Source organism: Enhydra lutris, unplaced genomic scaffold (assembly GCF_002288905.1).
Source record: "Enhydra lutris kenyoni isolate GAN:26980312 unplaced genomic scaffold, ASM228890v2 scaffoldscaffold9, whole genome shotgun sequence".
Taxonomy (NCBI): Eukaryota; Metazoa; Chordata; class Mammalia; order Carnivora; family Mustelidae; genus Enhydra; species Enhydra lutris.
The window spans coordinates 77322423-77348246 of record NW_019154093.1 but is presented as its reverse complement, the minus strand read 5'-3'; the positions used below and the strand labels follow the sequence as shown (position 1 = coordinate 77348246).

General features: G+C 37.3%; 1 protein-coding gene across 11 annotated transcripts in view; it reads left to right on the top strand.

Moving 5' to 3' along the window:
- Positions 1-25824, top strand: part of LOC111143416 (putative homeodomain transcription factor 1) — a 68270-nt gene that overhangs the window by 17613 nt on the left and 24833 nt on the right. For 9 of the 11 annotated variants that reach the window (XR_002640327.1, XR_002640326.1, XR_002640325.1 and 6 more), the window contains 15 exons: positions 2733-2802; positions 3451-3609; positions 8956-9112; positions 10553-10687; positions 12634-12793; positions 13676-13849; positions 13955-14044; positions 15016-15237; positions 18015-18143; positions 18559-18831; positions 19592-19723; positions 20235-20321; positions 23824-23979; positions 25062-25157; positions 25597-25722. Coding sequence is in view for 7 of the 11 variants with exons in the window: in XM_022497142.1 (XP_022352850.1) it covers positions 2733-2802; positions 3451-3609; positions 8956-9112; positions 10553-10687; positions 12634-12793; positions 13676-13849; positions 13955-14044; positions 15016-15237; positions 18015-18143; positions 18559-18831; positions 19592-19723; positions 20235-20321; positions 23824-23979; positions 25062-25157; positions 25597-25722 (2166 nt within the window). In the remaining 4 variants the exon portion in view is untranslated. Of the gene's footprint in view, positions 1-2732; positions 2803-3450; positions 3610-8955; positions 9113-10552; positions 10688-12633; positions 12794-13675; positions 13850-13954; positions 14045-15015; positions 15238-18014; positions 18144-18558; positions 18832-19591; positions 19724-20234; positions 20322-23823; positions 23980-25061; positions 25158-25596; positions 25723-25824 lie in introns of those variants that run through there. The other 2 variants (XM_022497146.1, XM_022497147.1) reach the window with 2 other exon arrangements.

Genomic DNA, 25824 nt, shown 5'->3' with positions numbered 1-25824 from the left:
CCACAGAAATATTTAGCCTTCCTAATCTTCAACCAAAGAGAATACTGGAGAGTTCTTCAAAGAGCCTTGAATGACCCCACAAAAAAAAATGCCTCCAGATATTGACATTTGGGATTCCCTCAAGCTGGTTGATTACTCTGCAGTGAAATCCCAAGTCTGTAAGCTATACTCATACACATAAAGCTTCCAATAAGTTTTATAGGCTTTCTATTGAAGTAAAACATGTTCAGTAAATATGGATATACTTATACACGTGTATATATAACAAAATTTTAAGTGTAAAGGTTGAGGAATTTTCTTTTTTCTTTTTTTTTTTTTAAAGATTTTATTTATTTATTTGACAGAGAGAGCTCACAAGTAGATGGAGAGGCAGGCAGAGAGAGAGAGAGAGAGGGAAGCAGGCTCCCCGCTGAGCAGAGAGCCCGATGCGGGACTTGATCCCAGGACCTGGAGACCATGACCTGAGCCGAAGGCAGCGGCCCAACCCACTGAGCCACCCAGGCACCCCGAGGAATTTTCTTAAACTTAATGTAATCGTGTAATCAGCATTAAGATCAAGAGATAGATAATTAACAGTACTATAGAAGCTTCCCTTCCATACTTTTCCAGTCACTACTACCAACAGAGGTAGACCGTATCCCAACTACTAGTGCTATAGATTAATTTTGCCTTTTTGAGCTTTATATAGGAATATTATCAGGAATCAGAAAGGCACTAGAGTTTGTAACAGCAACATTGGAAGCTAGAAAACAGTAGAACAGTGTCTTAATTCCTGAAGGAAAATTATTAACAACTTAGAATCATACACTCTAGTGTAACCTTTTATTATGAAACATATATATATATATATATATATATATATATATATATATAAAATCATGTTTATATAAATGAAATTATACAATACATACACATTTGAATCTGATTTTTTTTGTTCAATTTTATGTTTGTGAGATTCATGTTGTGTAATTGTAGTTTATTCAGTACAACACCACAATTATTTATGCATTCTCCTATTGATGGGCAATATCCCATTGTTGTCTCTGGGTAGTTTCCTATCTGGAGCTCTTAGAAATTATTCCTCTATGAAAAGTTTTACACATTACTTAGTGAAATACATACACATTTGTCTTGGGTATATACCTTGAAGTAGAATATTGAGTCAATCACATTTCAGTGCTTCATTCTAATATATAAAGAAAGCCAGTGATTACTAGGTATTTGAATAAATCCTCCAAAAGAAAAAGAGAACAGAAATGAACTCAGAGTCAAAATGAAAAATTCAACAGGAGAATTTGAGGAAATTTTCAGAAAGCAGAACAAAAAAGACAAAAGAAGTAGAAAATAGGGAAGTTATGTCTGATAAGGGAAGAAATATAAAAATAAATTATAAGAAAACTTCCCTAAAGCCACATAGAAGGAATTCTCAGCACAATAGATGTAAAAGACTCATATCAAGGCATATCATTATGAAATTTCTGAACACCATGAATAAAGTGAAGATTCAGAGGGAAGAAACAATTCACACTCAAAGGGTCAGGAATCAGAAAGGCACTAGAATTTGCAACAGCAACATTGGAAGCTAGAAAGAGTAGAACAGGGTCTTAATTCCTGAAGGAAAATTATTAACGACTTAGAATTCTACACTCTAGTGTAACTTTTTATTAGGCATAAGGGTAAAATGAATTCATTTTCAGACATGCGAGGCTTCAAAAAGTTACCTTCTGGACTGCTTTCTCAGGAAGCTTCTGAAGGATGCACTCCAGAAAGACATGGGATGTAAGAGCTAGAGATTCACTACACAGATGAAGGGAGTTGTCAGGGTGATAGTGCGAAGTCCTGCATAGAGGTAGCTGTGCAGCAGGCCCCGAGAGCAGGAGGATAGAAAGTTTCTGGGAAGGGCATTTCCAGGAAATTTTTTTTTTTTAAAGAAAAAAAGACTGAGTAATTTTCTGGCATTTGAATATTTGAAAAATGATAAATGTTTTAGCTGACTCCATAAACTAGTAGATTATAAAGCATGGCATATAGGGAACAATATTTCATAGTGATCATATCGTAACTACTGATGACTGATTTATCAATCATCATCAGCCATGTCAGGATATAGGTTTTTGGGGTGGAAGTTAGGATGTGGAAATTAGTTGTGTAAGAGAGCTAAATTCTCACATGATGTATTAGAAGTCAGTGGATTATTTCTAAAATCAATAAATTGAAAAATGGCAGCATAAACATATTATTTGGAAGTATAGATGTAGGGGCACCTGGGTGGCTCAGTCAGTTAAGCACCTGACTCTTGATCTCAGCTCAGGTCTTGGTGTCGGGGTTGTGAGTTTAAGCCCTATGATGGGCTCTGTACTACATGTGGAGCCTACTTAAAAAAGAAAAGTATGGAAGTAAATACAAAGAGAAACAGTTAAAAAAAAAAAGAAAGAAAGAAAGAAAGAAAGTTATTTGTTTTTAATGACTGAAACCGGGAGGAGAAGGAGAGGGGCTGAAGGGACCATTATTTTGTACTTCCTGATCCTTTGACATTGTTGGATCATTTTAAAAAGTGATAAAATATATTCTTGCATTACTTGGTAAGCTACATACTAAAACATTAATGATAAGTTATTTCAAGGAACAATAGGATTAAAGTGTCTCCAGTAAAAGGGAGTCAGATATAGAAAGAAAGAAATATAAGTTTACCTTTTGTATTTACCCTTATTTCTGGTTTTGTTTTATCCTAGGGCTTCAAAAACAAACCAAAAAAGATGGGCCACATAAAACCAGACTTGATTGACGTTGACTTAATCAGAGGTGAGTTCTAAAGTTGGTTTATGTATTTTATTATATTATTTCATCATAGTGCAGGAGATTCTTTTTTAGATACCTTCCCTCTATGATGGCATATTTTAATTTCCAAAGGGGATATTCTTCCCTCATCATTCAGGCCTTAGGATTTTTTTTTTCCCTTTGCTTTGGTTCTTTGTGGCTATGTAAATCACATTAGGTGAAAGAGGGATGAACTTGGAAGCTGCTGTTGTGTAAAAAATACATTGTATAACATTCAAGTCAGCCTGATTTATTTTGAGCTCCTGTCCTAGTGATTGAGGCAAGAAGTTATTGTACTTAATGAACATCTAAGAGGATTTTTTTTTTTTAAGGATTTTATTTATTTGACACAGAGAGAGAGATCACAATTAGGCAGAGAGAGGGGGAAGCAGTCTCCCTGCTGAGCTGAGAGCCCAATGCGGGAGTTGATCCCAGGACCCTCGGATCAGGACCTGAGCAGAAGGCAGAGGCTTAACCCATTGAGCCACCCAGGCGCCCCTAAGAGGATTCTTTTTAACCAGACAGGTTATGTGGTGATTTTTGCCCTCTGCTGTTTTTAATACAGTGTTAACAAGTAGGCATTAGTATAGTGTATGTAAATGTTTGATGTTTTGTTTTATTGTATATTTAAAGGCTCAACATTTGCCAAAGCCAAACCTGAAATTCCATGGACATCTCTGACTCGGAAGGGGCTTGTACGAGTTGTGTTTTTCCCCTTGTTCAGCAACTGGTGGATTCAGGTGACCTCTTTAAGAATCTTTGTTTGGCTGCTACTGCTTTACCTCATGCAAGGTAATTAGAGGGCTGGAATAAATTATGACAGTTTCTTTTTGCTGCTTTTGCTATTAGATAATGCAGACTTTACTGTTCTTACATTTACCCTTTCATTTGAGAGTTTAAAGTGCAAAGAATGAAGGGATATACACCATTTGGAGATCTTAGATTTATTTGCACACAGAAGGCAAACCAATTGTCCAACTCATCTTTCTTGAATTTCTTTCCACCTGTCTTACTGGCCAGGCCTTTTCATTCTTTGTTCTGTGTGACCTCTGAATATTGGATTACCTCAAGGTTGGATCCTGGATTCTCTTCTCTAGGTACTCTCATCAAACCCCTTTGTTTAAACATAGCTGATAAACGTGATTCTCAAATTTATATCTTCAGGCCAGATCTCTGCTGAACTTGAAACTTGTAAATCTAACTGCCTACTTTTAGGCATTTATGTAGAGAGATTTAATAGGTATCTTGAACCTATCATATCCAGCATGGAACTCTGGGATTTTTTTTTTTCCCCGTCATAGTCCATCACACCAGCATCGCCTTGCCTAGAGCACTAGAATAATGTCTACTCTGAGCCTACTTTCTACCAATCATTCTTTTCACAGCAATTAGAGAAATCTTTTACAGTAGAATCCGTATCATGTCATTTTCCTGCTTGAAACCCTGAGAGACTTCTCACTGGCGTTGGAGTGAAATCAGTCCTCACCACACCCTGCAGGCCTTCCATGATCTGTTCCCTGTTGGCCTCTCAGAGGTCATATCCTACTGCTCTCCTCCTTGCCTGCTGGAGGCATCATGGCCCTTTTTCCGTGCTGCACACAAAGCTCTTTCTTCTGTTTGAAACAATCTTACGGATTTTCACATGGCTATCTTTTTTCTCATCTTTAGGATCTAAACTCAGATGGAACTTTCACTGGGCAGCCATCCCTATCTATACTTTTTTTTCTTTTCAGTGTTCCAGAATTCATTGTGTATGCTTTCTAAATAGTCCTACCATTCCCCGGGAATCTATTTTAATTTCTGTATTACACAACTACCGGATGTTGGTTTTTCTCTTCTCACTACGTGCAGGAGCCCAGCACATTCTCTTTACCACTGTATGGCCACTGCCTACCGGGAATACTTTGTGAAATGGGACCATGTGCGCACTCTGGTTATACCCGAACAACAAGACATGAATTAGAGCAGAGTAGGGGAAGGTTGAGTATGGTGGAAGGATTTGGGGTGATTTTTGTTTTCTTTTATCTCTGTCGGTTTATTTAAGTTATAGAGGGAAAGATAAGTGTCTGAATTTACAAATCTCTAAGTTTAATTTTCTAAAGTCTTGTACAGTGCTGTCCAATACAGTTTCTGTGGTGATAGAAATGTTCTGTGTCTGCCTTATCCAGTCCTATGTGGCTGTTGAGGACATGGGAATAGTGTGAATAAGGAACCATATTTTTTAGTTTTATTTCGTTGTAATGAAATGGCTGTCATTTTAATGGCTGGATAATATTCCGTCATATGGATACACCATCATGGATACACACCATCATTTAAAATGATCATTTTCATATCTGTGAGTCTCTCATATGGATTTGCCATAAATACTTTTTATAGCTACTTAATATTCCATTATATAAAAGTACCGCAACTTATATAACTGTTCCCATATTGTAAGCATTTAGATTGTTCCTGGGTTTTTTTTTTTCTATTAATTATGCCATTGTGAACAAAATTTTCCATATTTTATATTTCCTTAGAATTTCTTCTCTGAAATAGAATTAAGAGATCAAAGAATATAAACATCTTAAGGCTTTTAGTACATAAAATCAAATTGCTAGTGGTACACTTCTTTTGGAAAGTAGTGGATGAGAGTGCCTGTTTTACCAGAGTCTGACCAACATTATTATAATTTTAAAGATTGTTACCTAATTGGATATACAAAAGAATTGTGTTTTGCTCATTTGGTCTGCATTTTTTGGGTAGCTTGTAAAGGTGAGGTTAAATATCTTTTCACATGTTCATTATTGAAGAATTTCTTTCTTTCTTACTGAGATATATTAAATTATATATATTAAATTTTCTTTTTTTGTTTTGTTTAAGATTTTATTTTTTTATTTGTCAGAGAGTGTGAGAGAGAGCATAAGCAGGGGGAGTGGCAGACAGAGGGAGAAGCAGGCTCCCTACTGAGCAAGGAGCCCAATGCTGCACTTGATCTCAGGATCATGACCTGAGCCAAAAGCAGATGCTTAACCTACCAACCCACCCAGAAGCCCACATACATTAAATTTTCATATACACCATGGTCTCTTTCTAAACACATATTCTGCACAATTGATTTATCTTGTTATTCTCATATCTGCACCACATTTCTTTAATTACTATAGTTGTTTAATATGTAGTAGCATTGAGCAGAAATATTCCTCTAGTATTCTTTTCCAGTATTTTCTGAGGTGTTTTTACCTACTTATTTTTTTTTTCAAAATAATTTAGAATTATTTTATCCTAATCATAACAAACAAATAATTTGGAATTAAACTGTAATCTCCCGCTTCCCATGAAGATATAGATATATTTGGGGGGAATGGGAAGAAAATAGATCTCTCTCACCTTTTAATCAAGTCTTCTGTTCTATTTCCCAGTAAAGCTTTGTAGGATTTTTATTTCTTATGAGGCTTAGATCTTCTCAAAGTTAAACTCAAATTTTTTTATTGTGGTAAAATATACACAATATATAATTTACCCTCTTCACCGTTTTTAAGTTTACAGTTGGTGGCATCAAGGCCACTTACGTTGCTGTGCAGCCATCACTACCATCCATCTCCAAACTTTCTTCATCTTTCCAAACTGAAACTCTACCTATAAAACAGTAATTGCCTGACTCTCCAGTTCCTCCTGAAGCTCAGGCCCCTGGCAACCATTCTATTTTCTTTTTCTGTGAATTTGACTCTTTAGATACCTCATGCAAGTGGAGGCAGGGGTATTTGTCCTTTTGAGCTCGGCCTGTGGCACTTAGCCTGTTTTTAAGGCTCATCCATACACAGCATGTACGCTTCCTTCTTTTTAAATGATGAATAAGAATCCATTATACGTATGTCCCATATTTTGTTCATATACTCATCCATCAGTGGACACTTCAGTGCTTCCCCATAAAAGTGAAATATTTGTTTTTATTTTTGTTGTTGCTCCCAGATACGACACTTTTTTTGTTTTATAAATTTCAACTGGTTAGTGCTGTTACATTTGAAAGCTGTTAGTTTATGTTTATTAAGAATACTTCTGCTTACTGCATTCTATTAAACCCTCATTAATTTTAATAGTTTTTCAGTGCTTCTTTCACATTTTCTAACCATACAGCCACGTTGCTGGTAAATAATGAAAATCTGGTCTCCTCCTTTTTCATACATTTCATTTGCTATGATTGAATTAGTCAGCATTTTCAGAGCAGCATTAAGTAGTAACAGTAAGAATGCTTATCCTTTTGTTCCTGGTTCTGAGTGTCTTTCTCAGTATGATGCGTGTTCATTTCCTCTTTGGTATATTAGGGACATATTTTTATATTCCTAGTATTTTAGAAGAGATTGGCATTTAAGATTAATTATAAATCAGGAACAAATGTTGATTTTTATGGAATGCTTTTTCACTATAGGAGTTGGCCAAACTCACAGGTTAAAGGTATGGTCCTTCATAAGATTCTCCCACTTCAGACACCAGCCTCACTTTGGGAGTCCCCAGTGCTACCCTTACTTCTGACCCACTGGCTACAGTTTTGAAGGTCCCCTATTAATTCCTTTGATAATTCACTAGAATGACTCCCAGAATTCGGGAAAGTGCTATACTTACAATTACAGTTTTATTATTCTAAAAGTTATATTGAATGAATTAGAAGAGGTGCATAGTTTGGGAGGATTCCAAACAGGAAGTGTTCATCATTCTCAGGGATATGGTACACTTTTTGCCATGATAGGTAGCAGTACTAATAGACTATTGCCAATCAGGGATGCTCACCCAAGCTTTGGTATCCAGAATTTTTACTGAGGATTATTATATAGACATAACCAGTTGAGTCATTGGCCAAATAGGCAACTCAGTCTTCAGCCCTCCCTCCTACCTCTCCCCCAGGGGTCAGGCTGATACACTGTGGCTCAAAGCCTCAACCCTCTAATCACATGGTTGGTTTCTCTGGTATGGCTAACCCCATCCGTAGTCACCTCGTTGGCATGAACTATCAGGTTTGGTCCAAGAAGCCCACTGTGAATAACTTCCATCACTTGAGAAATTCCAAGGATTTAGAGGTTACCTCCCAGGAATCAGGGACAAAGGCCTTTTACCCAATTTTCAATTGAGATAATTTGTATATATGTGACCCAAATTACATGTTATTAAATTATCAGATTAAATCATTTCAGTCTACAAATATGTAAATGCCTACCATGTCTATACATGTATTGTTCTATCAAGGCTCTGAGATATTTTTCCTTCCAGCATAAACCCTGCATGGTCTCGGTGGATTATTCAGATTTATTCAGATTTATGGTATTTTAATTACTCATTCAACAAATATTAAGTATCCATTATGTGCTACTTATTGATCTAGCTTTAGCAGTGAGCCAAATAGATGAAAATCCCTTCATTCACAGTGCCTGCCTTTCACTAGTGAATTTCTGTCCACATCCACAAGCCAGCAAGGTTTGTAGTTTATTGTTTTGGTGCTATTGTTGTTATATTTGGGTGATAGGGTGTTAGGGTATGAAATGAATTTGCTAGCTTTTTCTCCACATAGGAATAGTTGATATATCACAAGAATTATCCTTATGTTAAAGTCTGAAAGAACTGATCTGTGAAATTGTATCTGGATTTTTTGGGATGTAATTTTTGATGTTTTCCTGTTCTTTCACCACTGATTCTTTGGACAGTTCATATGCATGTACGAAGAGGCAGTATAGCATAGTCGTTTAGAGTAAGGACTCTAGAGCCCAGTTGCCTTGGTTCAAATCCCAGCTTTGCTAACTGCTGCTGGTACAGGTGTGGGCCTTGGAAAAATACTGTTCCTCTGAGCAGAACAACACTCAGTAGTATGTATCATACAGCATTTAGCTGTTTGGTGGTGGAGAGCCTTTTGAAGTATCTAGATTCTTATACTGCCGGGAAGGCAAATCCTTTAAACCTATTATTCTTCTCTTGCTCTGTGACCTAAGGCCTTAAGTTTTCACTCAACTGATGTGCAGGTGGATTGCACTGTCGAAAATTATGTGCTCTTTCCTTATACTTTTCAGATTGATAGGTTTTTATAGCAATAGTTTATGCAATTGCTAGGATTAGATATAAAGATGAGCCTTTCTTTATGTTTTACATTTTGAAACCTCTTCTTTTCAGTTCTAGCACTCGTGTTGTATTTTATGATGCCTATTGTGAATGTAAGTGAAGTGCTTGGACCCTTGTGCCTTATGTTACTCATGGGAACTGTCCACTGTCAGATCGTGTCTACTCAGATAACAAGGCCATCGGGAAACAATGGAAATCGGAGAAGAAGGTAAGATGAGAAATTACACTTGGTAGTTGTATATTTTCTAGGAGAGGCATTGTACATGCTTACAAAATCCTCAAAGAAATTAATTACAAATCTTCTGTTTTGCATGCCTTTTGAAATTATTTTTTTGGCTCTCTCTTTTCTTCCTGATGATAGGAAACATTGTCATGACCTTTTAATTCCAGGTGGGATTTTGTCATTCAGTACAGTTGTTTAAAAGGAAAAATCTGATACTATATTGTACTTTATTAAAATTTACCTTAAATAGTGATGTTGAAAACACATTCATCAAAATATAGTCTCAATCAAAATTTGGTGAAAATTCACTGTATAAATATGGGTGTTAGTACATTAGGTTAGTGCTACTAAAATTTTTACCTTTTTTTCAATGGTATATAATAAAAATGGATTTCTAAGTATTCTGAGCTTTTAAAAGAGAGGTATTTGACATTTCTACACATTGAGGTCATGTCATGTTTTTATTGATTATGTGCTATGTGTGGTTTTGGAACTGTTAGAGTTTTGGTTTTGTTTTTGTTTTTTTTTATATTATCATTCCTCAGAATATCTATAGATTTTGTTCTCCTAAACAGTTACTAAAGATTTTTTTTTAATTTGAATTTCAACATATTTATTCTTATTTTTGAATGTTATTTTCAAAACTTTTTTTTCAAAAAAAGGATTCCTTGATAATTCTATTCAATTAATTGAATTGAATTGAAAAAATCAATTGAATGATTTCTAAGGAAATCACATGCGATATATCCCATTGGTGATTTATAGGATATATCTTTTAACTGCTTCAGGTAGCCATACAAAGTGATCAGTTGCTATTATTTTGTGTTCTCTGATGAAGTGTGTCCAATGCATTGATTTTTGACATCCATATTTAAAGGAATTGTTCCTTTTACTAGTTGTGTTGAGTGTTCCTGAAAAGACTGTTGGTCATACGTGTGAAAATTTTCTTTTAATAATATTTTGAAATATCGGTTCCATTTCCTTAAATATTGAACAAAATGAGGGGCACCTGGGTGGCTCAGTGGGTTAAGCCTCTGCCTTCGGCTCAGGTCATGGTCTCAGGGTCTTGGGATTGAGTCCCATATTACGCTCTGCTCAGCAGGGAGCCTGCTTCCCCCTCTCTCTCTGCCTGCCTCTCTACCTACTTATGATCTTTCTCTCTCTCTCTGTCAAATAAATAAATAAAATCCTTAAAAAATAAATACTGAACAAAATGATAACCTAGGACTTTGGTTTGAAATCCAGTTTTGCCCCTCAGTCAGAAACATTCTTGCATGATTTATCCTCATTATATGAAATTCACTGTAATTCATTTCACGTTGTAACCCATTGGTATCAATTTCTGTAAGGATATTTAGGGCAGAAATATAAAAGTTCTTGAATAATCTGAAGTTGTTGAATTTTTGTGTGTGTGTTTGTTTGTAGAAAATTACGGAAAACTGTCAATGGTGATGGGAGCCGAGAAAATGGAAATAACTCCTCTGATAAAGTCAGAGGAGTGGAAACTTTGGAGTCTATTCCCTTTATTGGCAGTTTTTGGGAGACTCTCTTTGGGAACAGGTGAGAAAGTATCACACTGGAATGTTTATTTGATTTTATGTTCACATCAGTGTTAACCTAGTATGATTTCTAAGTAGGAGAACACAGTGTAAGCATATTATAATTGTGGTGTGAGCATTAACGGTTCTAGAAGGATTTGCTTCCTCCATACGTCTCCACTGTCTGTCAGGTTCCCCATAAGTCCAGGATTCTACCATAAAAATTTCATTCTATTTAATCTTTAATGACATTTTAGATCACAAGTTTACAGAAATATAAATACTTAGAAAGGGTAAATATTTTAAACCATATTGGCTGACATCTTGAGGGAAAAAAGAATTTTAAAAGGATCGGTATTTTTCAGTGTGAAAGCTGATACCTCTTTAGAAATGGCATGCAGGAAGCTGGTGTTGATAGGCTGTAGGTCAGAAAGGGAAATGGATCCAAGACAAATTCTATCTCCTTCACGATTTTACAGTGTCATGACAACACTAGTATGACTTGAAGAAATACTTATTTTGTCATCTATTAATGATTATGACTCAAAAATAAAGTGCTCTTCCTGCTCCTTTTTTGAAGATGAGGTACACGTTTCCCTCTCCTTTCCAAAAGTAGAGTGTTCCTGTGAAGCCTTTCGCAGGCCATAAAGCAAAGAAGCAATTACCATGAATTTATATGGAAGAGGTTTTTGAGCCTTCTCAGACCCAAACAATAGGCTCTCTTAGGCTTTTCTGATACCTTAGGTTGCATCTTGCTAAGGGATGCATGAAAGAAGTGGAGACAAAGCACAGATGCTCCCAGATGTAGTTCAAAGCCATGTTGGCTAGATGCTGAGAGGCTGAGTGTAGCTCCCGGGGCAGGAGCTCCGAGGGGCCACCCTTGCTGCTGCCGGGCATGCGGCTTCTGTCACTACTTGCTGGAAAACAAGTGCTGATTGCTAGTTGCATTTTGCACCTTCTCTTGTGAAAGCAAAAATCCTTTTCAGAGTTCTTCTGGTTAGCCAACACTGGTCCTAATGTGGGTCTCTCAGAAGAGCAAATTTTTGTTTTGCTTTTGCATACTTTTGAAAGGTGGGGAATGCCTGTATATATTCACATACTTTTCTCAAGATAGGTTATACTCTTTAGTTGGGGTTCTTTGTGCTGAACGTTGTGTGCCCTACTGGGCATCCCTGTTTTTTGGTGATTTTACTCTCTAATCAGGAAGATAAGAGGATGATGCAATCATAGCAATGTAAAAATATCTGAAGTGGTTACCTGCTGACTAAAGGCCATGCTGTTCAGCAGACGGAGTGATTATTCAGGGGGGAAGTAGTCAGCAGGAGTCATGAAGTCAAGAATTGCTGGTCTTTGAGGGACAGGAGAGGGAAGACATTTCTTCGAGTGACATAAACAGGTGATGTGAGGTAGGCATTGGCACCCTGTCTGAGAGGGTGAAGGGAAGACTGAACCCACTTCCTTGCAAAACAGAAAAGAAGAGGCTTACTCTTGAAATTAACTGTGGTGCCTCTTTGGAGACTAGAGATACCTCTATTCTGGCTTCCTACACCCTTAGGCAAGCCAGAAGCCTGAAAAATGGGGTTTCTGAATTTTCTTGATTTCCAGAATAATACACAGTTGACCCTTGAGTGCAGGGGTTAGGGGTGCCTGTTGACTGGAAGCCTTAGTAATAGTATGTGAATAGTTGATAAACACACATTTTGTGTGTTATATGTATGATATACCGTATTCTTACAATAAAGTGAGCTAGAGGGAAAGGAATGTGATTGAGAAAATCATCAGGAAGAGGAAGTACATCTATAACGCTATGTGGTATTTTTTTAAAAGATCCACGAATAAGTGGAACCTGCAGTTCAAACCCATGTTGTTCAAGGATCAACTTGGATTCTTCAAATGCAAATGATTTCATGAAAGATACTACTTTCAGAAAACAAGCTAGTAATCTTTTTTTTTCTTTTTTAAAATTAGGAGTAAAAGAGTAAAACTAATCAGTAACAAAGGGACTGAAACGGACAATGACTCAAGTTGTCTGCATCCTATCATTAAGAAGAGACAGTGTCGACCAGAGACTAAAATGTGGCAAACAAGAGAGAAAGCAAAATTTTCAGATGGAGAGAAGTGCCACAGGGTAAGAGTTAGATGATTATATATAAACATATATTTATGTATAACAAAATCTTTCCTTTCCTGTGTAAAATTTGGCCATTCTTAGACTCTGCTAGAGATGTCAAGTAGATACTAATAGGTTTGTGTAATTTGTCTTAACAAATAAGTGAAATGTGAAACCACAGGACACAAAAAGGAGAATAACACACGAGGACTGTAGTTTATTCTTTTAATTTCTGGAACAAGAGCATGTTATTTCATTGGCTGCTGACCCAGCCTCAGCAGTGGGCTGGGAGGTATCAACAGATCCATGGAGAGACTCCTGGCTGTATTGCAGAGATGCAGTGATGATATGAGAGGGGTTTGGGAGACTATTTTCTAGGTGTAGCCGAGATGGTCTAGCTCTGAAACTACCCTTCCATTGCATCATCTTAAATATGTTCTCATTTATTAGATGGTGGCATGTAGTAATTACAAAAATAGCTAATATTCTTGAGCCATTACTGCAACTAGGCACTATCCTGAGTGCTTTATACATAGTAAGTCAGCTCATTGTTCTCACCGCTCTGTGAGATAGGTGCTTTTATTACCGTCACTGTTCAGATGAGGAAATGGAGCCTCAGGTTAGTGACTTGCCTCCAGTTACACGCTAGTGAGGAGAAGGGCCGTGCCCCAGACACAAGCCTGTGCTTCTATCCTCTACGTAATATGTCCATGAGCCTGTTTAGTTCCAAGAGAGTTCACTGTTTTTCTTTACTGAGACCGGAGTAATATATAGGCTTGTTCACTTTTGGCTTACTTTCATCATTTCTTGGTTTTTATGTGCTTTTTTTGTTTTCGCATGTGCGGCTTACTGGAGTATTTTGGGCTGTCCCCTGGGAAGAAATTGCTGTTCTCTTTGTAGGAGGCTTTCAGGCGACTGGGGAATGGGATTTCGGATGATCTGTCCAGTGAGGAGGACGGTGAAGCCCGGACACAGATGATGATGCTACGTAGAAGTGTGGAAGGGGCCTCAAGTGACAACGGCTGTGAAGTGAAGAATAGAAAATCCATACTTACCAGGCACCTCAACACTCAGGTAATTTTGAGTTTGTAAAAGTATCAGCATCGATCCCCAGATCACTGAATAGTCACAAGATGTTGGACATGTTTTCCTTTTGTTGGTTGGCTTCATTTTTGTCAGGTAAAGAAAAGCACTCCCAAGTGGTGTCACACAGCTCGGGATTCGGATAGTCTGGCAGAATCAGAATTTGAATCGGCAGCCTTCAGTCAGGTAAGGTAGCCTTCTGACAGGTCACTGTTCCAGGCCTGGTCCCCACTGTCATATCTTTATCCATTGCTTTTTTTTATTGGTTGTCCTAAAGTAGTGCTTCTGTCTGCCTGGCCTCCCCCGCCACCCCCTGTCTGTCTACCTGTCTGGCAGCTTTCCTGTGGCTGTTCACCCCCAAAAATCAAAGGAGGTGTTTCACTTTGACTCTAATCTCAAAAGCATCCTAGATGAGATGAGGCTCAGTAAGGGCTTGCTCAGTCCCCAGAGGATGAGAAGGCTCCCTTATATTGACTTGGAATGTGGGCCTTATTCTCAAGCCTCATTCCTGTCTTCCACCACTAAGAGGTGGGAGCAGCAAATCTCACTATGCAGCTCATGGGCATATTGTCCATTTGGAAGGTTACCATTCAGAGGTGAGTGGGGTAGATGGTGGGAGTGTGAGTTTTGCTTCGATTGACAAGGCTGTCCAGGATGTGGAAAAACTTCCATATTTATGTTTGTCCTGCGGGAGAGCCGCACTGTGCACCCTTTTTACAGTCTGACTGTCCTTTCCATGTTTGGCCCGGTCCCCGGGATGTGACTAGATCTGCAGTCACACTCACGTTATTTAGAGTAGGGGACACTTTGGGTATGTCAGTAGGCTTGGCCACACCCATACCCAGGGTAGATCCTCGGGATATGCAGGTAGAGGTCACTGTCATCCCAGGGAACATGAGTGGAACCATCTCATGACTGGGCGAAAACTTCTCAGAGGGTGTCCTTTTAAAGTCCTGCTTGTTAGAGAGTCATTGGAGTTCGACGTTGACTTATTAAAATGTATTATTGTTATGTGAAGCCTTGTGGGGGTCAACTTAAGAAAGCTTGCCAGCCATCACCACAGATAACTTGTTTGACTTTTATTTCAGATAAATGATTGCTTTTAAAAATGAATGAAAAAAAAATATATAGTTTTGGTTTTCTGTTTTCCTTGAAAGGGCTCAAGGTCGGGCATGAGTGGTGGCTCCCGAAGCCTCCACATGTCGAGAAGAGACTCAGAAAGCACCCGCCATGACTCGGAGACTGAGGATATGCTATGGGACGACCTGCTGCATGGCCCAGAGTGTCGATCGTCTGTCACCAGTGACAGTGAGGGGGCCCATGTGAATACCCTTCACTCAGGGACCAAACGTGACCCCAAAGAAGATGTTTTTCAGCAGGTCTGTAAAGGTGATGGTAATAATAGGTAATACTCACTGTACTTATGGGCCAGGTACCATATTAGCCCATCGACTTTACTATAGTCGTATATGGTGGATACTATTATTATCTCTAATTTAGAGATGAGGAAATTGAGTATAGTCTGTAAGTGAAGATGTTGGTATTATAACAGAGGGTGGGGGGAGTTCTCTGAAGTTGCCCTAACCTAAGTTTTTCTTCATAATACTTTTCCTCATTATTTTCCTTAGAATGATCCTTAATGTTCATTTTATGTAAGCGGGGTTGTTTGGTCCATCAACCTCATATTTTTGCAGACATCACAGTGTTATATATGAATTACTAAGAAATGGCATTGCTTGCTTTTCTAATAATGTATAAACCAAGTGATGCTTTTAATTTTAGGTTTTATATTAATATCACAAAATCAGATAGCCTGAAATTAGAGATTCCTTAGAAGGTATTTGAACCTTCCAATCAATGTAGGAATTCTCAAGTGGTAATAATAGTTACCACTTCTTGGGACTATTGTGATAGATCTAACGAGGTAATAGGAAGGTGCTTAGCACAGTGTCTGGCAAAGAGTGAGCACCTGATAAATGTTAGCATTGTTATTAGTATCCCCATCAGATGATCAGTGGCCTCTGCTTAAATACTTCTAGAGCCGGAGTGATTGTTACTTCATGAGAGAGCTTTTTCCACTGCTGGATAGATTGAATGGTTAGAAGTGGTTCTCAAACCAACATTCCAGATGTTTGGGGCAATGTCATCATTTCTTCTGCTTTGGTTGTCCTTTAGGCTATATATTTCCACAGTGATTTATAAATACTGAGTGGTGGATATTCATTTGTTGAATTAGTGAATTTTCTAGACTCTAGGTTACCATTGACTTAGGTTACACATTTTTATGAAAAAAGTCTTGCTTCATTAGATGTATACAATTCTTAAAGACTAACCAGAAACAACATACACTTCTTCATTAAAGCTTTAAGCCTTTTTTCTTTCAATTTTGCCATCAAAGCTTGAATCTAAAGATTCTTTACATTTTGTCTGATGATTCATCTACATTACACTGGCCCTAGGAGTAACATAACTAGTAATATAGTAATACAGTAACCACTACATAGCATCCTGATGATCTTGACGTCCTTTGCACTTCTGGGATTTTCAGTATAATTTTAAGGCATATGTAAGGTAACATGAAACTCACCATATCAAAAGGAATTCATCATTTCCCAATTCCCCTACCTACCCTGTTCTTTTATTCCCCATATTTTTGAATCTACCACTAACCACCAAAGGCAGAAACCTGGGAAACCCCACCTTCTCCAGCATGTTTCTAATCGGTCCTCACATCCTCTTAACTCCACTGAATAATATCTCTCTGTCTACTTGTGTGTCCCCTGCTTGGGGCTATCTGGATCATTAACAGCTTCTGTGGGCTTGCTCCCTTCATCTGCTCTTCCATACTGCAGCTGCGATCATGTCATTCCCCTTAAAATCTTTTAAGTGCTATTTCCCCCATTGGGGTTATTTGCTTCCATTTCTTTATTCATTCCAATAAAGTCTCATCTCTGATCATTCCTCCCCCAGCTCTCACGTGCTCTACTTTACCGTGGTTGAACTTCTTTCAGGGTCGTACCGTTCCCCGTGGGCCTCTGGCTTATTTGCCTAGAACGCACTTTTCTCTGATACTGTTCCTTCAGCTCACTCCTTTTTCTTTTTCATGTCTTGGCTTAAATGATCCTTCCTTATGAAGCCTTTCTCATTTGCTCCTGAAGCCCTCTTTCCTTCCCTTGTCATGCCGTGCAGTAACTTTATTTAATTATGTCTCCCATCAGTCTGTAATCTCCTTGATGTCAAGGACAGTGTCTGTCTTGTTCTCCATTGTATCTGGGGCGCATGTTACATAGTTGGCACTTCATACATTTTTTTTTGGCATCACCAATGAATAAATCAATACATGCTCATCAGCATTGTACTGTGCATTGTAGCAGAAAGAGAAGAAATACACCATGTGATTTTTTTTTTTTAGAAATTTATATTTTAGCTTGAGGACAAGATGATTATAGGGGAAATAAGTAGAGGACATTAGAAAAGTAGCATATAATTACATGCTAATTTGTCTGATATAGACTCTAAGGGTCTTTAATTTCAGGGAAGGGCAGAATAGTGAGACTTGTGCCAATGAGCTGACCATGGCGAAATGGGACTTGAGTTGGTACTTGAAGAATAAGAACTTACATAGCAGAAGGAAATGGCACTTTTTTCTTTAATCTTGAGCTTTCTCCTCTTGAGTTTTCTATGCTTTTCCGTGTCCTGATTAGGCCAGAGAAAGGCTTAACTCCTCAGTCATTCATGTAACATGTAAGACTTATTATTAGCAGTTCCCCTACCTAACTTCCTGCTGTCTCCGGTCCGGTCACTCTGCTCTAGAAATACTTTTCTCCTTAGCATACCATGAGTAAACTGAGCTTAGGCTCACTTCCAGACCTTTTGATGGGGAAGCCACCTTGAAGACCATGGAATTCTACTTCCTGTCATCACAGAAGACATTTAGTCTCACTCTAGGTCAGAAATTGGCTTATTGAAGAAAAAGGGACCAGAGATGAGCATCACGGATGTGGCTATGGGCATGATGAGCTCTGGGAAGGAGAGAATGGAATGATGAGGTCCAGCACTGGTGAATGTGGCCTGAGAACTGAACAGTGGGGAGAAAAATCCAACAGAGGAAAGAAAGAAGGGTGGATGGAAAGAGTTTTTTCTTTTTTTCTTTTAGAACCACTTATTCTGGCTTCAGAACTCAAGTCCTGCCTCTGATCGAGTTAGTGCAATAATCTGGGAAGGGAATGAGTGCAAAAAGATGGATATGTCTGTGTTGGAAATAAGTGGCATCATCATGAGCAGGGTAAGATTTCATGAGTTTTTCAGAAAACCTGTTTAATGATCAGCTATTTCAGTTTCAGTTTCAGTGATCAGTTTAATGATCACTATTCAGTGACCAAAGTACTGACTCTGCTTTTGAAACACAAATATATATTTTTTTCATGTTGTAGTTAGAATCTTTACTTGGGTATATTTTTGGATCTATTACAGTGTTCTCTGTGAACATAGTCATTATCCAGGTATACTTCTGCAAATATTCTTTATCTCATTTAAGCCTGATTTTTAATGAAATCAAAGAATGATAAATCATCTTTATTTGTACTTCTTTTGGCTATAAAACAGGTAGTTTTTAATAATCTAAGTAGTACTTGGTAAATACTGCTTTGTAACTCCATTTAACTGTGTAATAATGTTGGACATTTTAAATTAATTCCCAGGTGAATGCATATCAGCAAGGAGTAGGTTATCAGATGCTGGGAAATGTCGTCACCATTGGACTAGCATTTTTTCCTTTTTTACATCGACTTTTCCGTGACAAGAGCCTTGACCAGCTAAAGTCCATTTCAGCTGAGGAGATCATGACTCTTTTTTGTGGGGCACCACCTGTTACACCTATCATTATTTTGTCTATGATTAATTTTTTTGAACGATTGTGTCTTACTTGGATTTTTTTTTTCATGATGTGTGTGGCAGAGAGAACGTATAAACAGGTCAGTAGAGAGTTAAGTAAAATTTCTTGCCTCTGCTTTTGCGTATTATATTTCATTGAGTTGATTTTGTTTTCTTGATTTGTTCTCTCTCCAAAAGTTAATGTGGGCAATGAAGGATTGATGAATGGGTTTTTGGTATTTGTGGGTTTAAGAATCGTGATATCGGTTATTCACAAATGACATGTTGTAATCTGGCATTTCGCTGAGCTCATGTGTAGGAGTAAGTGGCTTAGGCAGGGACTCAGCCTGGCTGACCGCTGAGCTCCTGTACTTCAGTGTGCCTCTGTGCCCGTTTGCCCATGACATGTGTAGTTATCCTCAAAGTCAAAATGTTTCTGTGAAAAACGGTCAAGTGAGAAAGAGATTTGTTGAATTTCTATAAGAATTTGGAATTGAGGACTTGATATATTGGTGTTATGTGCAAAAAAACATGTTTGAAATTAAATTTCCACGAATGGAAATTTAATTTGGGACTAAACCAGAATTCTGTAAACGTTTGTGTTTGTGAAGTTGGGGATTCACAAAGGTCTGCCAAGAATATTTCTTGAAAATGTCAGGAGTGTACCATGTTATGGAGACACAGATTACAATGGAATGTGGTTTGGAAGCAACAGGGTCATGAGCTATTGATGATCTAAGTGATCAATTTCATCCTTTATTATTTTTTATATATGGGGAATATTGCTTGCAATTATATAAATATGTACACAGAGACACATTTGTACCTTTCACTTTATGATTTTTTTTTAACCCCTTCTAGAGATTTTTATTTGCAAAACTCTTCAGCCATATTACCTCTGCCAGGAAAGCTAGGAAATACGAAATACCTCATTTCAGACTTAAAAAAGTGGAGAACATTAAGATATGGTTATCACTGCGTTCCTTTCTAAAGGTGAGTTTCACCTGACTAACCATAGAGTGTATGCAAAAACATGCAGGGAGCCCGCTCACTGAAATTGCTGGCAGCAGATCGTCAGTGAGTGGTGGAGTTAGTCGTGTGTACTGGGCGGATTGTATCAGTGGCTGACAGACATGCTGGACACCAAGCTGGAAGTGATCTGTCTGCTGCACTGCTAGAAGTAACTAAATAAGAGCTTAGAAAGGGAAAAGGCAAAATAAATTCTTAGGGCAGAATCAAAAATTGAAAGTTGCATCTTTTTCTGACTTTTGGGAAAATATTCCAGCTGAAAATACATCAGTGAATCACTCACACTCTTAATTTGGAACAGCAATGAATTTCAGTGCTTCAAGTGAAACATGTCCAAAATGTGTTAAAATCCTATGCCAGAAACTTCTTATAAACATTTATTCTCACATTCATGTAGTAAAATTCAGTATGTGAATGGCGCGAGAGCCATTGCTGTCTCTAACTGTAATCCTAACCTATGTGTCTCACTCCACAGAGACGGGGTCCGCAGCGTTCAGTTGATGTGGTTGTATCTTCGGTCTTCTTGCTGACACTTTCCATTGCTTTCATTTGCTGTGCCCAGGTAAGAGTTTTATATTTGTTTTAATGAAGAACGGAAATTCTAATAAGATTCACTATCTATTCTAGACGTGTGTGTGTGTGTGTGTGTGTGATGAAAATTTGTTTCTCAAGAGCAAGGCACCAGCATGGTCGTGTTGAAATATGTATTTTTTTTTTAAATGTATCTAAATTTCTTTTGCTATTTTGAATACTTGTTAATTTTCCTTACTTTTGAAATGAGAATAAAGTAATTCTGAGTGCTTTAAGACTCTAAGATCACTCTAATTTTAGTTGGCAATTTTTGATTGGTGATAAAACTGTCATGCCATGAGGGTTACAGAATAGTGATTTTTCTGACTCCATCTTTCCTTCCACACGTTTGTTAGTTGTCACTGTATGGTTGACCTTTCTTTTGTTTCTTCTTCGTTTCCTTCCTTCCTTCCATCCTTCCTTCCATTATGGACTCATACATTCTGATTTTTATTGAATAGATTGTAATCTATTACTGTATTTCTTTTGATGACTAAATTGTCCCAGATTTGGCCAGTGGGAGATCCTTGAAGCTCCCTCCTGTATCCTTTCAACAGGTCCCTGTATCTTTTTTGGGGTGTGGGGGTGGACCTCTCTGCTTTCTTCATTATAAGAAGTTGAAGGCTTAGCTTGTATTGTTCCATTTATTGAGTTTTAACTTAATTCTACTGTGGTCAGAGAACATATTCTGAATGTTTCACTCCTTTGAAATTTGTAGAGGCTTGCTTTATTATCTGACATATGTTCAGTTTTATTAAATCCCCATCAGCACTTTGAAAGAACTTGTGTTCTGTTGTTTGGGTGAGCAGCATTCTTTCTATGTAAATTAGTCCATGTTTATTTGTTGTGTTACCTGCATCTCCAACATCCTTAGTCATGTTTTTGGTCTTCTTATTCTGTCAGCCATTGCCAGAGGTGTGTTCAAGTCTACTGGGATGGTGAATTTCTCTTTTATTCCTTTTATTTCTGTCAATTTTATTCCTTTTTATTTCTGTCAATTTTCACTTTGTACATTTTCGAGCTGGCTTTTATGACCTTCATAATTACTTTTTCTCAACCCAAGACTACATGGTGCATTTAGTTATCTTGTCTCCTTAGTCTTCTTTAACCTGGAAAAGTGTCAGGCTGTTCTTTATCTTTCATGATCTTATGTCTCTGAATCTAATGTTTCTTAACTTAAAGTCTACTCTGTTTGATATTAACTACACCAGCTGTCTTTTGGTTAGTTTTTGCATGTTATCTTTGCCCACCCTTTCATTTATTTTGTCTTCATATTTGAGTCATGTTTCCTGTAATCAACATATCCTTTTTCTTTTTTCTTTTTTTTTTTGGTTGCTTATGTCTTAATCCAGCTTCACAGACTTAGTGTTTTGGATTGTCTAGCTCATTATTTAATGTAATTACCATGTATAAAATACTATTTAGTTCTTATTTGGTCTACTTATTAATTTTTCTTTCCTTTCTTGCCATCTTTTATTAATCTAATATTTTATAGTATTCCATTTAATCCTCTCTGTTAACTTGTTATATGTTCTTTTACTACTACTGACCTCAGAGATTACAACGTACATCCTTAGTTTATTATAGTCTAATAAATTATTAATTTCTGCTCCCTTGATAATGCTAGGACCTTAGAACACTTTACCTCATTTACCCATTCACCCATTAGTAGTGTCCTTCATTTAAATTTTACATATATTTTAGGGGCACCTGGGTGGCTCAGTGGGTTGAAGCCTCTGCCTTCGGCTTAGGTCATGATCCAAGGGTCCTGCGATCGAGCCCCGCATCAGGCTCTCTGCTCAGCAGGGAGCCTGCTTCCCTTCCTCTCCCTCTGCCTCCCTCTCTGCCTACTTGTGATCTCTGTCTGTCAAATAAATAAATTAAAAAATTAAAAAAAAATACTTGTTTAAAAAAATAAAATAAATTTTACATATATTTTAAACCTACAAGATTATTATTTTTTGTAGTTTATTATTCATTTATATTTACCTACATATTTACCCTTTTCATTAGTTCTTGCATTTCTGTTTTTTTCTGGGATTATTTTCCTCCTGTTTGAATAATTGGCTTGGTGATGAATTCTGTTTTTGTTTGTTTGAAAATGTCTTTTATCACTTTCATGTTTAAAGGATGTTTTTGCTGAGAATACATTTCTAGGTTGCCAGTTGCTTTCAGTACCTTTAAGATTCTGTTGTTTTCTGATTTCCATGTTTTATCCTAAGAAGTTAGCTGTTAGTCTTATTGCATCTCTTTTGAAAGTAATGTCCTTTTTCTCTGGCTGTCTTTTTTTTTTTTAATTTTTTATTTTTTAAATTAACATATAATGTATTATTAGCCCCAGGGGTACAGGTCTGTGAATCGCCAAGTTTACATACTTCATAGCACATACCTTGCCCAATGTCCATAACCCCACTACCCTCTCCCTACCCTCCTCCCCCTGGCATCTCTGGCTGGTTTTAAGAGTTTTTCTTTGTGTTTGGTTTTATAGCCATTTGACTATGGTTTGTGTGTTATCTATTGCTATAAACCAACCATCCTGGTGAAGAGGTGGGTCTAGGTTGCTATAGTTGTTACTTTCATTCCCTGGTTACAGGCAGGGGTGAACACTTGACCCAGACTAAGCTAAATGTATCCCTCTTTTGCAAACTAGAATTGAAAAGCTGAGATATCTGTGGTGGACTTTGGAGAAGGAAGGTCTATAGGGGGTCAGTGGGACCAGTAGGGTGCTATGATAAGCCAAAGCTGGAGCAAGTTAGAGTCAGGGGTGCAGTAAACGAGGTTCTTGCAAGGCAACAGAATTAGCTAAGAGGAGTGGTGATGAGAGCCCAAAGGCCCTCAAGGAAGAGAGATGGAGAAGGGAGCTGCTCTGGGACCTCCTGGTTTTCCAAAGGCCAGCATTTGTTTCAGTGAGGGTTCTCAGTATATTTTTCAATCAATCCCATTTTACCTTGGGCTGACTTGAGTAAATTTTGAAACAACCAAAGACTTTTACAGAAAACTTGACACATAACAGGCATTTGCTAACTGGTAGCTTCTGCTGCTGCTCTTGTTATTCATGTCCTCAAATGGAGTAAAGAATTGATCCTCAGGATTTTCTAGTCATACTAATAGGATGGGCCACATGTTTTAGGAAGCCCTACTAGTCAGATAAATGCAAATTTAATACTTTGAAAAATGGTCACCAAATAATCATGAGTGGGCATACTAGTGGTTAAAAGGCTGGAAATGTGTTTGTCTTACTTCACTTGTTGTATGTTTTCCTCCTTTGTTACTCTCAGACTTTTGCTGTCTTTCATGCAAAGGAAAAAATCAGGGAACTTAAAGAAATAGTGATTAGTTAAAAAGATAATGCTTTATATGAGTATTTAAACTCTTCTGCTTTGAGCATAAAATATTGGTAACTTCTAAATCTTTTTAAATTGCTAGAATAAAGGAGGGGAAACATAGATTTGGAGACAAATGAAAAACTTAACTTTTTTTGGTCTTTTGTATAGGTTCTCCAAGGGCATAAAACTTTCCTGAATGATGCTTATAATTGGGAATTTTTGATCTGGGAAACAGCTTTACTACTTTTCTTGCTGCGTCTTGCTTCACTGGGGTCTGAAACCAATAAGAAATACAGCAATGTTTCAATATTACTTACTGAGCAGGTATTGGTTGGTCCTTGTCGACTTGGTGCTGTGGTTAGAGATGGCGTAATAAAATCTGTGTGGAAGATTCAGGTTTGAGTTTAGATTTAGCACTTTCTAGCTGTGTGAACTTACAAGTCACTCTGCTACTATATAAGTGTTTCCTCCTCGTGAAATGAGGGTAATAATCTTCTCCACCTGTTCCCAGAATTGTAAGAATTAAGATCTTATGGATTGAAAGTATTTTGTATATTATAAAGTTATCTTTATTGGTGGTAATGGAGCATGTTTTTAATGACATATTCCACATCAGATATTAGATCTTTGTAGTACTTGTCATTTAAGCATGTTTAATAAGCTTCTTGAATTTCTTCTCTATCAGCTGTAGGATACATTCAGTGTTTGGAAAATGCTTGCTCTTTAGTATGTAACTGGATTTTAAGACTGGGAAATGTTTCTTATAAATACAGAGTAATATAAAGGGGTTTTGTTTGTTTAATTTTGATTTCATGTTTATCCATAAGTTATAAATAAAAACATTTGGTATCATTAGATTTTCTTTTTTTGCCTTAGAATTATAGTGGGGAATATTTCCTAGCAGAGAAAAGATAAGGAAATATAGCAAGTGAATATAGCAAGTGAAAAGCAGCAGCTATCTTCTTACATCTCAATTGTGTTTCCCAAGGATGTTAGTTTATGTGGGAGACACCAAAAAGAGTAAGAGAGAGCTTTTGAACTGAAGGAATTCATATGTTAATTGTTGTGTTATAATTAGTATTACACTTTTTGTGTATATATGTGTATATATATATATATGTATATATACATATATGTATATATGTATATATATATGTATATATACACAAAAAGTGTAATACTAAATATATATATATATTTTAATCCACTAAATAGCTTTTCTTTGCCAGATGTGACTGATTGGGGTGGGGTGTAGGGCATGTGACATATGTAGTCTGTAGAAATAACTGCAGGAATTTCAAAATGTATTTTATTTGAATATATTACTCTCAAATCTGCCAGACTTAATGCAGTATGTATATATCTTTTTTTGTGACATTTGCCTTAATATCTCCTTTTTCTCTTAGATTAATTTATATCTTAAGATGGAGAAAAAGCCGAATAAGAAAGAACAGCTTACTCTAGTAAATAATGTATTAAAGCTGTCTACCAAGTTATTGAAAGTAAGTAATATCCCGTGATACACTTTTACTAGCACTTAAATCAATGCTTTACTTACTGAAGGAGACCGTAGGAACAGGTAGATGTCAGGCTGTGTACATTCAAAATACCAACTTGATAGTTTGGGGTTAATGACTACATAGAAAAAAATTTCTCATCTCATTACCCAGGTTCAGGTGATTGCTGACATCTGTCACATTTTTCAAATGAACATTTCTTAAAAATCACAAATAACATACCATGCAAACCCACATTTAATCACGTAGCTAGTGGAAAAGTAGATGAGAGTCCATTAGAGGTTTTCTGAATGCAGCTATTGAACATGAAGGAAAGATGGCCTGACGCAGTCATCCCCACCCAAGACCTAAAACACAGCCGAGAAATCAGTGGCGGCCATCGAGAGGCCATGGATCTCATCTCCGTTCTTTCATGTTTTTGTAGGAGTTGGACACACCATTTAGACTCTATGGACTGACGATGAATCCCTTAATCTACAATATCACACGAGTCGTTATCCTTTCTGCTGTCTCAGGTGTTATAAGTGATCTTCTAGGATTTAATATAAGAGTAAGTGAGACCAGTACTCTGTAGCATCTGCTTAGTCTTAAAAATGACCAAATATAATAATCCTCGCTTTTCACCCTGTGTGTGTGTGTGTGTGTGTGTGTG